Source organism: Euprymna scolopes, chromosome 14 (assembly GCF_053919585.1).
Source record: "Euprymna scolopes isolate OS-2025 chromosome 14, ASM5391958v1, whole genome shotgun sequence".
Lineage (NCBI taxonomy): Eukaryota > Metazoa > Mollusca > Cephalopoda > Sepiida > Sepiolidae > Euprymna > Euprymna scolopes.
In genome coordinates, this window is record NC_136495.1 from 113571415 (window position 1) to 113587772 (window position 16358).

The following is a 16358-nucleotide window of genomic DNA, read 5'->3' on the forward strand; positions in this document are numbered from 1 at the left end:
CCCGTTAGAAGCGCTGAGTGAAATTTGAAGAATAAAATACGGATAAATACGTTTGAAGCCAAAATCTGCAACGCGAAATGTTTTATAAAATAAACGAGTGTTTAGTTTTTAATAAATATATTTCGGATTAAGGCTCCTTTGTCATCCTTCTCTCTCTCTCTCTCTCTCTCTCTCTCTCTCTCTCTCTCTCTCTCTCTCTCTCTCTCTCTCTTTCTTCGGCATGATGTAGAGTGGAAGATAGTTTGATGAAGAGTCTACGTGATGTTGTTAACTGCGGGGTTTTTATGAATATTATACGTATTTAATTCTTCATAAATATATATATATATATATATATATATATATATATATATATATTTATATATATATATACATACATATATATATGATTCTAACGCATAATCGTTTACTATCACTCATGTAAAAGCATAAACAATAAACTGATTTACCTTTACTGGCACTTCTCCTCGTAAAACAACAGAAAACCCGCCGATTTCATCCAAAAGTCGCTTGGTACTTTCAGTGGTATGAATTTTCAAAGCTGAAACGAAATAAGCGTAAATATTTGAATACCTATTAATGGTGATTTATTTTTAATATTACGCTCATAGCCTGAAACGTTCTAACACACACGTTAATTTTTAGTTTTTCAAATTGAATAATTATATTACCCAAAACATCTTTCACTTTTTTAGATTTTAACCGCCCCTTTAAGTGCATTTACTTGCATCCCTCTTGCACTTGGTTCATCGAGTAAATTCGCCACGTAGTTTTTGAAATTTTTTTTCGTGAGACCAGTTGTGGCTATAATTACTGGAATGATGGGGATCTTCCTAAGATTCCAGTTTCTTTTCATGTCATACATTAAATTTTGGTATTTTGTTATCTTCCCTCTTTCTCTTTCAACTCTGTTGAAGTCAGCATCATAAGGGAGACTGATTTCAACTAAGATTGCTACTTTCTCTCAATCTTGTCCCATATCACAATGTAAGGTTTAATAGTTCTAGGCGCTGCTCGGCCTTCGGGCAAGCAAATACCATATGTGGGGACAACTCCACATATAAGACCTTGGTCAATGTAGGGGAAACCCTTCATACCAATTGTCACTATCCAGCTCCCCTACTCCGCAGGGTGTTGGTCCCCATTTCCCATTCACTCCTCACTTTAAAAATCAGCCTTGTGCCTAATTTGCTCGGTGGGGAGGAGGTGGGGGGCAAATAAATACTAGCTGTAAGAATTCCAGGAATAATTGTGGACTTTTATTTATTTTTGTAATAATGACGGTAATAATGACGGTAATTTGGTTTTCTGCGTGTATCACACAAGGTTGAAATGCAGTACGTCTTTTATATCCTATCCAAGCCAAGATCCAAAAATCAAAAGTCCATTGCTGCCTGTGAACTTCACTATCTTAACTAGAGCAGCTTAAGCTGCCGAATTTTGCCCGACAGATTGAAAAGTATTTCAAAACCTTTGATTCGTCTTCCAACATTTTATAAACGTTCCACCGTTAACTTTCTTTCTTCTAAAGACTGTAAATAAACACAATTTGTGCTTGGTTTTACTCGACGAATTACAAAAAAAAAAGGCTCATTTATGAAGTACTAACAAGGAGACCCAACGTTGCCCTGAAATGAGTGAGAATTAACAAATGTTTCACCCTCCCACATTTTATTGTCATGGAAATCGGTAAAATCGCCAATTTTTTCAATCCTTCTCGCTTTTATTTAGTCCACAATATATTATAGTCTACATTGCACTGTAGAGAATCGGCTGTTAATGTTATAAATTATTTTATGTATAATGATTTGAATTAAAGTTTAAAATGCAAATGTCAAGTATCATGGTTCAATTGTGCTCTAAATAGAAACATTTATTTCGAATGCGCCCCTGTCATATGAAATAGCCTACTGTTGATTTTATATGTCAGACCTTTTCACTTGTGCAGTAATAAAACTTCCCAAATGCACTTGTGATGTTACGCTGTATAAGGCGTTAATTTTAGTCAAAATCGCCCTTCCTTCTTTCATCAGATTTTTTCTATTATCGATTATCTATACTTATCAGAGACATTCCGATACAAAACTTATTTACAACACTGCCAGGCACATAAATTACATTTGTATGAAATTAAAAAAAAAATATATATATATATATATATATATATATATATATATAGGTCCAGCCGTTTTGGAATTCATAGGGAAGAAGTCTCTCTCTCTCTCTCTCTCTCTCACACACACACACACACGCACACACACACACACACACGTATACACACACACGCACATAGACAAATTTGCTTTATATACTAATAGAGATTCGTTTATTTTGTTTTGTTTTTTGTTTTTTAATGGCGTAAACACTAAAATATTAAGTATAAAATGCAAAGAATGATTGAGTGCAAGGAGAGAAATGAGACAAGACATGACTCTAAAATGGGGAGAGGTTTTGCTAATATTGTGAGAAAACAAAAGGCGACAGAAAGTGGAGGGGTGAATGGCGAAAGGATAAATGGAGGAAGGAGAAGACGGAAAGATTGTAGGGAAAAAAAGGAAAAAGATGAAGAAAAAGGTTAGAAAGTGAAAAAGAGTAAGAACAAAGGAAAGGTAAATATTTTAGAAAGAAAAGGGAAGAAGAAAGAAGTAGTATTAAAAAAACAACTCAAACTAAAGCAGAAAAAAGGAGGGAAGAAAGATAAAAAAAAAAGATAGATAGATAGATAGATAAAAAGGGAAAAATTGAAAAAAATAATGAAATAGAATAAGTAAATAAGGGATAAAAAAAAACGAACACTGGTATAATCCTCTCTAAGTTTAACGTGCCTCCTCCATCATCAATAATGCATCTCTCCTCTATCTGTGGTTAAAAGAACTGTTGCTTAAATGTCTCTCTCAGAATACCAATGTCATTATCACCATCGTTTGAGTCCCGTTATACATGTCCCCAATATGTGTCCCCGTTATAAGTGTCCCCAATATGTGTCCCCGTTATAAGTGTTCCCAATATATGTCCTCGTTATAAGTGTCCCCAATATGTGTCCCCGTTATGTGTCCCCAATATGTGTGCCCGTTTTAAGTGTCCCCAATATATGTCCTCGTTATAAGTATCCCCGTTATGTATCCCCAATATGTGTCCCCGTTATAAGTGTCCCTAATATATGTCCCCGTTATAAATGTCCCCAATATGTGTCCCCGTTATAAGTGTCCCCAATATATGTCCTCGTTATAAGTGTCCCCAATATGCGTCCCCGTTATGTGTCCCCAGTATGTGTGCCCGTTATAAGTGTCCCTAATATGTGTCCCCGTTATAAGTGTCCCCGTTATATGTGTCCCCAATATGTGTCCCCGTTATAAGTGTTCCCAATATATGTCCCCGTTATAAGTGTCCCCAATATGTGTGCCCGTTATAAGTTCCCCAATATGTGTCCCCTTTATAAGTGTCCTCAATATGTGTGCCCGTTATAAGTGTCCCCAGTATATGTCCCCGTTATAAGTGTCCCCAATACGTGTACCCGTTATAACTGTCCCCAATATGTGTACCCCTTATAATGTCCCCAATATGTGTCCCCGTTATAAGTGTCCCCAATATGTGTGCTCGTTATAAATGTTCCCGTTATAAGCGTCCACAATATGTGTCCCCGTTATAAGTGTCCTCAATATGTGTCCCCGTTATAAGTGTCCCCAATATGTACCCGCTGCACAACACTGAGAGAATTATTCGAAATTGTTTTACCAGATTCAAACACGGTAATTTGGTAATTTGGACTTCAGTGACGCTCCTTGTTCCGAAAGACCAATCAAGATAGATAAAGACCGACTCAGGGTTTTTTTTTTAAGGAAGATGGCCATCAAACATGTAGATAATTGTGTGAAAAGATTAAGTGTGATTTTACGACAATTTCACGCCACCTTCAATCAATAGGATTCACACAAAAACTTGGAGCTTAGGTCCGACACGAACTTAATTTTGCTGTTAAAATTCTTTAATTTTTGAACAAACAAAAAACGGCGGGATCTTATGCAACAACCTAATAGTATGGAATAAATAAACATTAAGAATGAATTAAACACAAAAAAGAAAGAAGTAATGAAGGGTAATTAATAAAGAAAATGACAGAAAATAAAGCAATAGACAGGGAATAAGAGTAAAAATCCGATTAAAGAAGAAAGTCCTATTTTGACCATAGTTAACACTTTTATACCACCTAACATCACAAGTGCATTTGAGGAGTTTAACTACCGCACGAGCAGAAATACCCAGAATAAAGAAGGAATGAGAAATGTAAAGAAATGAGAATAATACATACAAAGATAATAACAGGGACAAAACAGAAAAAAAAGAATGAATCTATCAAATGAATAAATCAAGAAAGAGCAAAACAAACGATCAACAAAAGCAAGATAAATAAAAATTGGGAAAAATAGAAAAAAGACAATAAGGTAAAAAAAAGAAAAAGAAATAAAGAAAAGAAAGAAAAGTAGTAAAAAGTTTTTTAAAAAATGAATTATATTAGGGTAAAAAGTTAAAAAAATAAATTATGTTAGGGTAAAAAGTTAAAAAAATAAATTATGTAAGGGTAAAAAGTTAAAAAAATAAATTATGTTAGGGTAAAAAGTTAAAAAATAAATTATGTTAGGGTCAAAAGTTTAAACATGAATTATGTTAGGGTAAAAAGTTAAAAAAATAAATCATGTTAGGGTAAAAAGTTTTAAAAAAATAAATTATATTAGGGTAAAAAGTTAAAAAAATAAATTATGTTAGGGTAAAAAGTTAAAAAAAATAAATTATGTTAGGGTAAAAAGTTAAAAAAAATAAATTATGTTAGGGTAAAAAGTTAAAAAATAAATTATGTTAGGGTCAAAAGTTTAAAAAATAAATTATGTTAGGGTAAAAAGTTAAAAAATGAATTATGTTAGGGTAAAAAGTTAAAAAAATAAATCATGTTAGGGTAAAAAGTTTTTAAAAAATAAATTATATTAGGGTAAAAAGTTAAAAAATAAATTATGTTAGGGTAAAAAGTTAAAAAATGAATTATGTTAGGGCAAAAAGTCTAAAAATGAATTATGTTAGGGTAAAAAGTTAAAAAAATAAATTATATATGGGTAAAAAGTTAAAATAAATTATGTAAGGGTAAAAAGTTTTAAATAAATTATGTTAGGGTAAAACGTTAAAAATATAAATTATATTAGGGTGAAAAGTTAAAAAAAATAAATTATGTTAGGGTAAAAAGTTAAGAAATGAATTATGTTAGGGTAAAAAGTTAAAAAATGAATTATGTTAGGGTAAAAAGTTAAAAAATGAATTATGTAAGGGTAAAAAGTTTAAAAATGAATTATGTTAGGGTAAAAAGTTTAAAAATGAATTATGTTAGGGTAAAAAGTTTAAAAATGAATTATGTTAGGGTAAAAAGTTAAAAAGTAAATTATGTTAGGGTAAAAAGTTAAAAAAATAAATTATGTTAGGGTAAAAATTTAAAATAAATGGATTATGTTAGGGTAAAAAGTTAAAAAAATAAATTATGTAAGGGTAAAAAGTTTAAAAAATGAATTATGCTAGGGTAAAAAGTAAAAAAATAAATAAATTATGTTAGGGTAAAAAGTTTAAAAAATGAATTATTTTAGGGTAAAAAGTTAAAAAGTAAATTATGTTAGGGTAAAAAGTTAAAAAATAAATTATGTTAGGGTAAAAATTTAAAATAAATGGATTATGTAAGGGTAAAAAGTTAAAAAATAAATTATGTTAGGGTAAAAAGTTAAAAAAAATGAATTATGTTAGGGTAAAAAGTTAATAAATAAATTATGTTAGGGTAAAAAGTTTTTAAAAAAATGAATTATGCTAGGGTAAAAAGTAAAAAAATAAATAAATTATGTTAGGGTTAAAAAGTTTAAAAAATGAATTATGTTAGGGTAAAGAAATGAAATCAATGTAGGCTGATAGTGAATAAGAGGAAGAAACGAAAATAAATCAACAAAATAAAGAAAACAAATAGAGAATCAAGGATTTAAAAGCAAAAAAAAAAAATCTATCAATAAATCTATAAAAGGGAGAATACGTGTGCATGTGTGAGGACACTTCTCAACCTATATACTCAACGATTTTTTATCTACAGGCTTAAAATTTGGTATATAGGGTATTCAGATATGTGGAAAACTTTTTAATCGGTCCTCCTCCGGAAAAATGGGCTGCTAAGAGGTCAAAATTCAAAAATTGGTACGTGGGGGGGGTCAACGGAGTTTTCTCTGTTTTCTAACTGTTTCAAGATGTGCATGCGTGAATGATTCACATTACAGATTTCCTATGTTAAGTATGAGTCGGTTTGAAAACACTTTCTGAAGAACGTGTCATGCTGGCCGAATAATTATCGTACTTGAATCACTGTTTTTAGATTTTAGTTTCAATCTCAACTCGAGCATTTTTTTTTTTCTTGTAAGAAATCGACTGTTTAGAAAATACATAATACTCTCGCATGCACAGGTCTCAGTATTCGTATGAATTAAAATAGAATATTTATACGTATTTTACGATCGGGTTGCGTTTGCGGCTTGCTAATATACCTATAAAAGTGAGAATGTGTACGAGAACATTTCTCAACCTATATTATCAACAAATTTTTTAACTAGAGACTTGAACTTTGGTATATACGATATTCAGACACGTGGAAAACTTTTTAATCCGTTTTCATCCGAAAAAAAATGGCTGGTAAGGGGTAAAAATTGAAAAATAGGTATGTGGGAGTCATCGGATATTTATCTTTTTGCTAACTGTTTTACGAATGTGCATGCGTGAATAGTTCACATTAAAGGTTACGTATATTAAGAATAAGTAGTTTGAAAACATTTTTAAAGACCCTGTCATGCCAGTCTAATGGTTATCGTACGTGACTCACTGTCTTTAGGTTTTGGTTTCGATCTCAGCTCCAGTATTTTTTTTTAATTCATCTTTTACAAGGAATTTTAATTCTTTTTATTTCATTTTTTTTTTTTTAAGTAAGTTACGTTTAATACCTGCGGTGTTTCTTTTTATAATAAATAAGAGTTCTGCATTAATTAAAATATAATATTTATGCGTATTTTGCGACCGGGCAACGCCGGGCAGCCTATTAGTAAGAAACAAAGTAGTTTTACGGGGTGTTTTTGTTGATTTGTTTGTTTTTGTTTTTGTTTTTGTTTTGTTTTTTTTTTACTTTATTTGCATGTTTTACGTAAAAGATAGAAAATAAAAAAAAAGACAAACTAAAAAAAAATAAATACCGAATAAAAGAATTTAGAAGAGTAAAAAGGACACGTGGGAAGATTTGGAAAAAAAAATGACGAATCAAAAAATTCAGTCAATGTCATTGTAACCTGTTGGTTATGTCGAGGGAAATAGTGACTGCTGTTGCTGCTGTTATTGTGTGAGGATCCCCAAGGGAAGGGACAAGATGGCGTGGGGTAAAGTTACGCTAGGCGAGGGAATCAATTAATGAAAAGTAAGTAAATAAATAAATACGACCACAAGAAAACGAAGAAGATACGCGGAAGGATTTCTAATTAAATGGTTCATACGTACAATTGGGCTTGAGTGTCTTCGTTTCCTTTTCTTTTTTTTTCTTTATTTATCCTTTTAAATATTTTTCTTCGTCGCCTCTCTCTCTCTCTCTCTCTCTCTCTTTCTCTCACTCTCTCTCTCTCTCTCTCTCTGTATTTATTTCTCTCTATCTCTCTCGCTCTCTTTGTTTATGTCCAATCTTTTCTCACGCCCACATGCGTTCATTTTCTGTTTCCCTCCCCCATCCATCCATCTTTTCTTCCCCCCCCCCTCCCTCTCTCTCTCTCTCTCTCTCTCTCTCTCTTTCTCTCTCATTAATTAAACTTTACTAGAAGATAATATTTTAAATAATTTCATAGTCTTGCCTTCTCTCTTTGGGGGTGTTACTTTATTGTTAATTGCCTGAGGCGTCCAAGCCGAGGAATACCGGCGGGGCTACCCAAGCACTTTTTGCGGGTCAGGATGCCCTTCCTCGGGCACGCTGACTTCTCAATTCCACTTTCCGACCTGGTGTCTAAGTTTTTGCAGTAGAAAAGATTTATTTTTTTAATTTCACACTTGAAAGGTACTTTAGTTGTCTGGGGTGTTCTTACGTGGGTTTTGTATCGGAATGCATCTAATAAGTATCGATAATCGAAAAAAAAAAATCCGATTAAAAAAGGAAGTCCGAGTTTAACACTTTTATACAACCTATCATCACAAGTGCATTTGAGAAGTGTTTTCACCGCACAAGCAGTAAGGCCCAGCCTATGACATCAACTGTAGATTCTTTTATAAGACAGGTCCGGTTCGAAATGAATTTTTCTGTTTAAAGCACAACTGCACCATGATACTTAGCTTTTGCATTTTAATCTTTAAATGAAGCTATTATTTTCAGATGATTTTATAAAATCAACATTAGATTCTCTACAGTGTATTGTGGACTAAGTCATTGTGGAAAGCATTTGTTGATCTTTATTCCTGGACTGCGTTCGGTCTCATTGCTAGTATATATATATATATATATATATATATATATATATATATATATATATATATATATATATATATATATATGTGTGTGTGTGTGTGTACATATTCGTAAAACAATATATATGTCGCTCCCCATTTGGGGATACAAAATTAGTCAGAGAGAAAATTATTCCCAACCCGCATTTAGGTAAAAATGCACTTTCGTATAAATAATTGCATTCATTCAAAACGTATCGCAAAAACAAATAAAAGAACACACACACACACACACACACATATATATATATATATATATATATATATATATATATATATATATATATATATAACTACTAAATTTAATTACATAAACTAATATACGAAAGTATAAATTTGTGCTTAAACTTTAAGTATTTACTTCAACAGTGCTCATTACGTAGGCAGAGCCAGGCAGAAAATTATAAAATATATATGGCGATTAAGCTACACAGAATATTCCGCGTTTCATCCACGCTAGGATTCATCAGGGTTATGCTACTTATACTATATATATATATATATATATATAGTAATTTATAAAATATATATGGCGTTTACGAATAAATTTATAAAATATATATGTAGTTTACGCATAAATCTATACTTTCGTATATTAATTTTATGTGAGTAGTTATATATATATACTATACTATTAATTTTATGTAAGTAGTTATATATATATATACTAGCATAGTTGTCCGGCGTTGCCCGGGTGTTTGGAGGTGTATGCTGAGCAAAATGACAAAAGAAAAAAACGGTCAATTTCTTTAATTTTGGACCTCTATTAAGACCCCTTAAAATTTATTGTTTTGGGCTCAAATCACGTTATTAAGTTAGATCCATGTCCAAGGGAGCTATATTTAAAATCTCAAGTATGTAGACCCAAAATTGTTGGAGGAGTTTAGTAGAGTTCTCAAAGGTTAAATCGTGTATGGGTGAATATTGGCTTTATAGAATAATTTCCTAGCGCGGTAGAGGCGCCCACCTTCTTTGCAGCAGTCTTGGTAATATCCTCAATATATTTGTTCCAATTAATGTTGCCTGTTCATGTTAAGCTGGGGAGTTCGAAGGAATATCTCTCAGGTAGGGGTTATCATCCATGCCTATTTGTCGTTGAGAAAATTTCTAATTGTCAAAAGAAAGAAGTTTAGTCTTAGTAGTATTAAATGTTATTATCCACTACGGAAGTCGTTTTCAAAAGAATCTGCGCATGTCCGTTTTTTACTCATGTATGTTATAGAGCGTCGTATCATCAGAAGACGTACTCATCTCAGTCACAATTTTATCGGGAAGATCGTTTATGAATATCAAAAATATTAAATGACTAAGGATCGCTCTCTGGGGCACTCCTACAGTAATATAATACTTTTTGGATACATACGAGGACCGTTCCAATATAAAGCCTCCTATTTATAACAGAAAAGTTGAGGAGTTACGAAGACGGGAGTAGTACTATTAAAAGAAACGACCTTTTATGTTCCAGAAAATATTATATATAGACACAACTATTCTCAATACACTTTTGCCAGAAATCTAATGGCGCATCTCTGCTCCTGACGCACGTCCATGACAAGGGGTCAATTACTTAGAATCTCACACTGTTGATAGCAGCAACATAGAGATAAAACGTTCAGTTTATGAATGCATGACTCAGTCATCATAACAATACAATTACCGTTCTCAATCTCTTCATTCATTTTTTACAGACTTTTTCGACAGCATGGACAAAATTCAAATCCGCACGATTTTCCTGTTCCAGTTCAAACTAGGCCGAAAAGCTGCCGAAACAGCTCGTGATATCAATGATGCGTTTAGCCCAGGAACCACTAACAAACGTATGGCACAAGAAGTTTCGCAATTATGACGAGAGCCGCGAAGATGAAGAAGGTCGCGGCCGGCCGTCTGCGGTTGATAACGAATATTTAAAACCCTTAATTGAAGCCGATCCGCACAAACCCACACGAGAAGTTGCTGTTGAACTCGGGGTCGATCACTCCACAGTCGTTTGCCATTTAAAGCAAATAAGGAAGTAAAAAAAGTTGGATAAATTGGTGCCACATGAATTGAAGGATAATCAAAAAAAATCGTCGTTTTGAAGTGTCTTCTACGCTTCTTCTGCGCAACAAAAACGACCCATTTTTAGAGCAGATTGTAACATGTAATGAGAAGTGGGTCCTTTACAACAACCGGCGACGTTCGGCACAGTGATTGGATGCCAGAAAAGCTCCACACACTTCCCGAAGCCGAAATTGCACAAAAAAAGGTTATAGTCACTGTTTGGTGGTCTGTAATCCATTACAGCTTCTTGAATCTGGACGAAACAATTATGGCAGAGAAGTACTGCTGACAAATTAATGAAATGCACCAGAAGCTCCAACGTATGTGCTCAAGATTGGTCAATATGAATGGACAAATTTTCCTCCATGACAACGTCCGCATGTCGCTTAACGGACCTCTCGCCTACCGATTTTCATCTTTTCAAGCATCTCGACAATTTCCTGTGCGAAAAATGCTTCAAAAGCCGAGATGATGCTGAATGGGCCTTCAATGACTTCATCGCTTCCAGAACTCCGGATTTCTATGCTAATGGGATAAATTGGTAAAATTGTGTCGATTCTAATGGTTCTTATTTCGATTAATGATGTTTATTATGAAAGGAATTTTGAAGGTGAACGTCAAAAAACGACATTATTTTTGCACCAACCTAATAGTAAAAACAAAAATCTCTAAATTTTGATACTTACTCTTTGCAATTTCAACATTGATATCTAGCCGTCCTGATGCTAATCCTTTTAATTAATATGTATGAGCGACACCAAAACCTTACTTAACTGTCAACACAAGTTTTGACTCTAGTAAAATAACACACACACACACACACACATCTATCTATCTATCTATCTATCTATCTATCTATCTATCTATAAAAGTGAAAACGTCTGTGTCTGTCTGTCTGTGTATATTTCCCTATCAAATAACTCTGTCAATTTTCGGTCTACAGACTCAAGATTTGACATAAGGGGTATTGAGATTTGGGAAAATCTTTTTGCTCGGGTTTCGGCTAGAAATGTGGCTGTTAAGGGGTCAAAATTAAACGATTTGACCTTTAAGAACTCTACCAAACACATCCGCCAATTTTGGGTCTAAACACTTGAAATTTTAGATATAGGTTACTTGGACATGGATCTAACTTTACAATTCAATTTGAGCCCAAAACAATAAATGCTATGGGGTCAGAATTGGGATCAATTTTTTATAAAAATGACTTCTGCGGTCTCTACCAAATTACTCAGCCAATTTTTAGTCTAAACATTTGAAATTTTACATAAAGTGTATTCAGACATAAGACAAGCCTTTTAATGGCTGAAAATTTTGCTGCCAAAAGGTCAAAGTTCAAAAGATTTTACATTTGCGGTTTCTTGCAAACTATTAAGCCAATTTTGGGTCTATACATTTGAAATTTTGTATAAAGGGTATTCAGACATGTACCAAGCTTTTTGATCAGTTTTGGGGCGAATGTTTCGCTGCCAAGAGGTCAAGGTTGAAAGAGTTGCCCTTTTCAGATTCTACCAAACCCCTCTGTCGATTTTAGGTCTAAACACTTGAAATTTTAGATGTAGGTTACTTGGGCATGTGCCAAACATTTTAATTTGGTTTGAGCCCAAAACAATAAATGTTAAGGGGTCAAAATTTGGGTTAATGTTTTAAAACATTTGAACTCTGCGGTCTCTACCAACTTTTCTCTATGGTAGTTAAGGAATCCTATTATATAGAAAGGCATTACCATATATATGCATATTTTTTAATATATACATATGCACATAAAGTTATGAACAGTACATAGGGCCCGAGCAAAGTAAAAATGTCTGTGTGAGTGTGCGTGTGTACATTTCCCTACCAAATTACTCTATCAATTTTCAGTCTACAGACTCGAGATTTGACATAAGTGGTATTGAAATTTGGGAAATTCTTTTTAATCGGTTTTCGGCCAGAAATTGGGTGTCTTGAAATTTTAGATGTAAGTTAATTGGGCATGGATCTCACTTGTTAATTCAATTTGAGCTCAAAACAATAAATGTTAAAAGGCCAAAATTAGGATCAAAGTTTTTTCAAATTTAACCTCTTAGCCAATTTTTGATCTAAACATTTGAAATTTTACATAACGGGTATTCAGACATGCGGCAAGTATTTTAATCAATTTTGGAGCAAAAATTTGGCTGCCAAAAGGTCAAAGTTGGAAGAGTTGACTTTTGCAGATTCTATCAAACTCCTCCACCAATTTTGGGTCTAAACACTTGAAATTTTAGATGTAGGTTACCTGGACATGGGTCAAACTTTCTATTTTGATTTGTGACCAAAATAATAAATATTAAGGGGTCAAAATTGGAGTCAATTTTTTAAAAAATTATCTCTGCAATCTTGACCAAATTACTCAGACAATTTCTTGTCTAAACATTCGAAATTTTACATAATAGGAATTCACACATTGGGTAAATTATAAACAGTACATAAGCCTTGAGCAAAGCTGGGTTGAACTGCTAGTATGTATATATATATATATATATATATATATATATATATATATATATATATATAAGAAAATAAAATTATAGTTTATATGTTCATGAAATTTGAACATATAAACTATATATATATATAAACTATATATATATATATATATATAGTTTATATATATATATATATATATATATATATATATATATATATATAGTTTATAAGTTCAAATTTCATGAACATGTAAACTATAATTTTTAAGAAAATAAAATTATAGTTTATATGTTCATGAAATTTGAACATATAAACTATATATATATAAACTATATATATATATATATATATATATATATATATATATAGTTTATATATATATATAGTTTATATATATATAGTTTATAAGTTCAAATTTCATGAACATGTAAACTATAATTTTTATTTTCTCTGCCTAATATATTAAGGGATTTTATTTGGCTGGGATTGTCTTATGTGAATATTTCCTTCCAGTATTTTATAAGACTTGAAGCCACTAGATTCACCAACCTATAATCTAATTCATTTCAATACTTACAAAGTGTATATATATATATATATATATATATATATATATATATATATATATATATATATATATATATATATCCCGTATTTATTGGAGCGTTTCTAAAAATTTTAGTTGCACTAATCATGGTTCATACTCTCAATAATGAAAATATTAAAATTATTCATTTCCGGTTTTATAACTTAAGTTTGGTCAGTAATAATTACACAAGCTTGTACGAAAAAATAAATAAATGAAATAAAATAAAATAAAATGTGAAAATTTGGCAGATTCGTTTTGAAATTACGATTCCTCATCAGATCTTGAGCAGATTCGGCACAGAGGTGCAAATACCTCCCTAATAGAACAATAGACTTGGTGGAAAAAAAAAGTGTACCGTAAAATAATACATAAGCTACCAAGAAACCATGGAAATTTCATGGTGAAAGTCGTAATAAATATTTTAATAAGTATGAATGTTCCAGAGGTTGGTTCTCCCTGATTTATGGCATGTCAATCTGTTATCGTTATTTAATGCCAAAATACAATGTCTATTGAAATCGATTTTACATATATTCTAACTATATTTCCCCCGTCATTTTTTTCCAAAGGAATAAACACGTTTCAACTCTAAAATAAGATAAATACGTTATTAGATACATTTGAAGTCAAAACAACGCATTATTACAATAATGTAATAATGCGTTGTTTTGACTTCAAACGTATCTAATATGTATTTATTTTATTCAAACTCAACCATCGCTTCTATCAAGGAACACAAACCCTAACGTAAATTCTGCGTGACCAACGCACCGTTCTGACATTTGAAAAGACTACCGTAAAAACAACAAACGGACTTCTACTTATTCTATGCCCCAACAACAACATGGCAAGAATAAAAAACACAAGAAAGAAAGACGACATACTGATGATGAAGTGTATCTTCGAAATATATTTATAAATTTCGATGTAAATTTCAAGCAAAATAAGTATCTGTTTATTTTGTAATAATGCGTTGATTTGGCTTCAAACGTATTTAATACGTATTTATTTTATACGAACTCAACCAGCGCTTCTATCAAGGAGCACAACCCCTAACGTTTCAACTCTAATATTTTTTCCGCTAGAGCCTTACAAAGCCTAACAGCCTCACGCTAGTATGAATGTATGGCAAAGTTCAAATGCCCCGGGTGGTCTAACTACGACCGGAAATATCGTTTTGCTGCGTCTAAGGTATCACGTTTACTTACTTAGAGAGAAGCGTGCTGTGCCTTGTTTTTTCTTTTTTTTTTTGTTTTTGTTTTTTTGAGGGGGGGGGTCTTTTTCTTTTTTTTTTTTTTTTCGCTTTTTGTATTTTTTGCTATACTCAGCTGGAGTTCATTGTTGTTGTTTTCTAATTCGCAAACGAATGAGAGATGACCTTTAAAAGCCCTAAACTATCTGATGACAGGGTGCGGTCGGAAACAGGAAGACAAGATAAACAGCAGGTGTAAAAAATCTACAAGAGGCAATACACCTAATAAAATTTGAGCAGACAGCAAATACGCAAAGTGCTTGATGACGATCTCTTTGTACGTACAATCAATTAGTTTGCTTCCTTTTGTTTCTAACATGCGACAAACACGGTTTGCGAAGACTCTTACAATTCATCTTTCTAATCCAACGTACAAGAAAATACAAATAAAACACATTTTCTTTCACAATTATTCTCTTTTATTAATTTGTATTATTAAAACTACTGTTCCCATCAATTCCAAGTCTTCTGGAGGCTGAAGGTTCAATCCTCAGTACAAGCGACACTAAGAATATAATTGAGAATCGTTTACAACTTCTTACCTGGTCATGGCTGACAGGACAAGATCAGTCGAAACAAAACATTCAGTTCGAAATTCCGTGCATATTCTTTGAGTTCGACTCAAGAAGTCCGGAGGTTATATCGACCGAAACGTTGTGTTCATAACATCCGAGATGGGAACAGTAATCTAAAAAGGCCAACTAGTGCAAAATACATTTCGTTCGTTAATTTTCCATTCCGTGAAGAGCAGTTTTCGCAACTGCTTGTAGTGACCGACAACCAACGATTTCCATTCCAAGTTGATCTGAATGAATTGACTTCCGCTGCAATGCGCTTCCTGGCCAAGTGATTAACGACACGGATTGAAAATCTGGGTGTTCCAATTTCGAATTCAGTTCGTTCCACAGAAACTCTTTCATCAAATCCACAATTAACCATTGTGTCTAACCTCCTGGAGATGAGGTAAATAAAATAAACAAGGATACACATCATCATCATCATTATCATCATCATCATTCACTGCATATTCATTAATTTTATGAACATCATGCTGTGAACAACAGATCTCCATTGATTTCCGCCAGAACACCTAACTTCAAGAAGATTATACATATAGTTTTCAAAATGGAAGTCTGTTAGTGATTTGAAGTATTTTCTCACTTAACCGAACCATGTCATCATTGATCATCCTGATTGTCTTTCGAGGGGTTTTATGAAGGTTTGGAATGCTTAAACCGCATGCGTTTCTGATTTCTGTCTCAGTAAATGGCCAAACCTTGATAGTCTTCTTTTTAGTATCCATGGTTTTGTTCTGGTGCGAAGGTAGAGGCCTTTGTTAAAAATTTTGTTTAAAGAAACATGAATTGAAACAGATGTATTGAGGGCGGTGCCCGGAAAACTCGTACCTGAAAAACTCGGCCCTTTTTGTTAGGTAGAAAAACTGGTCTCTTATTGAATAAATACCGATTGAAACGCACATTTTATGAT

General features: G+C 32.5%; 1 protein-coding gene across 1 annotated transcript in view; it reads right to left on the minus strand.

Annotated features, from left to right (window-relative positions):
• The window catches only part of LOC145292793 (atrial natriuretic peptide receptor 1-like), a 372037-nt gene that overhangs the window by 88078 nt on the left and 267601 nt on the right, over nt 1-16358 (minus strand). Inside the window, exon 22 of the mRNA XM_080138832.1 lies at nt 450-541. Coding sequence (XP_079994958.1) covers nt 450-541 — 92 coding nt within the window. The remainder of the gene's footprint in view (nt 1-449; nt 542-16358) is intronic.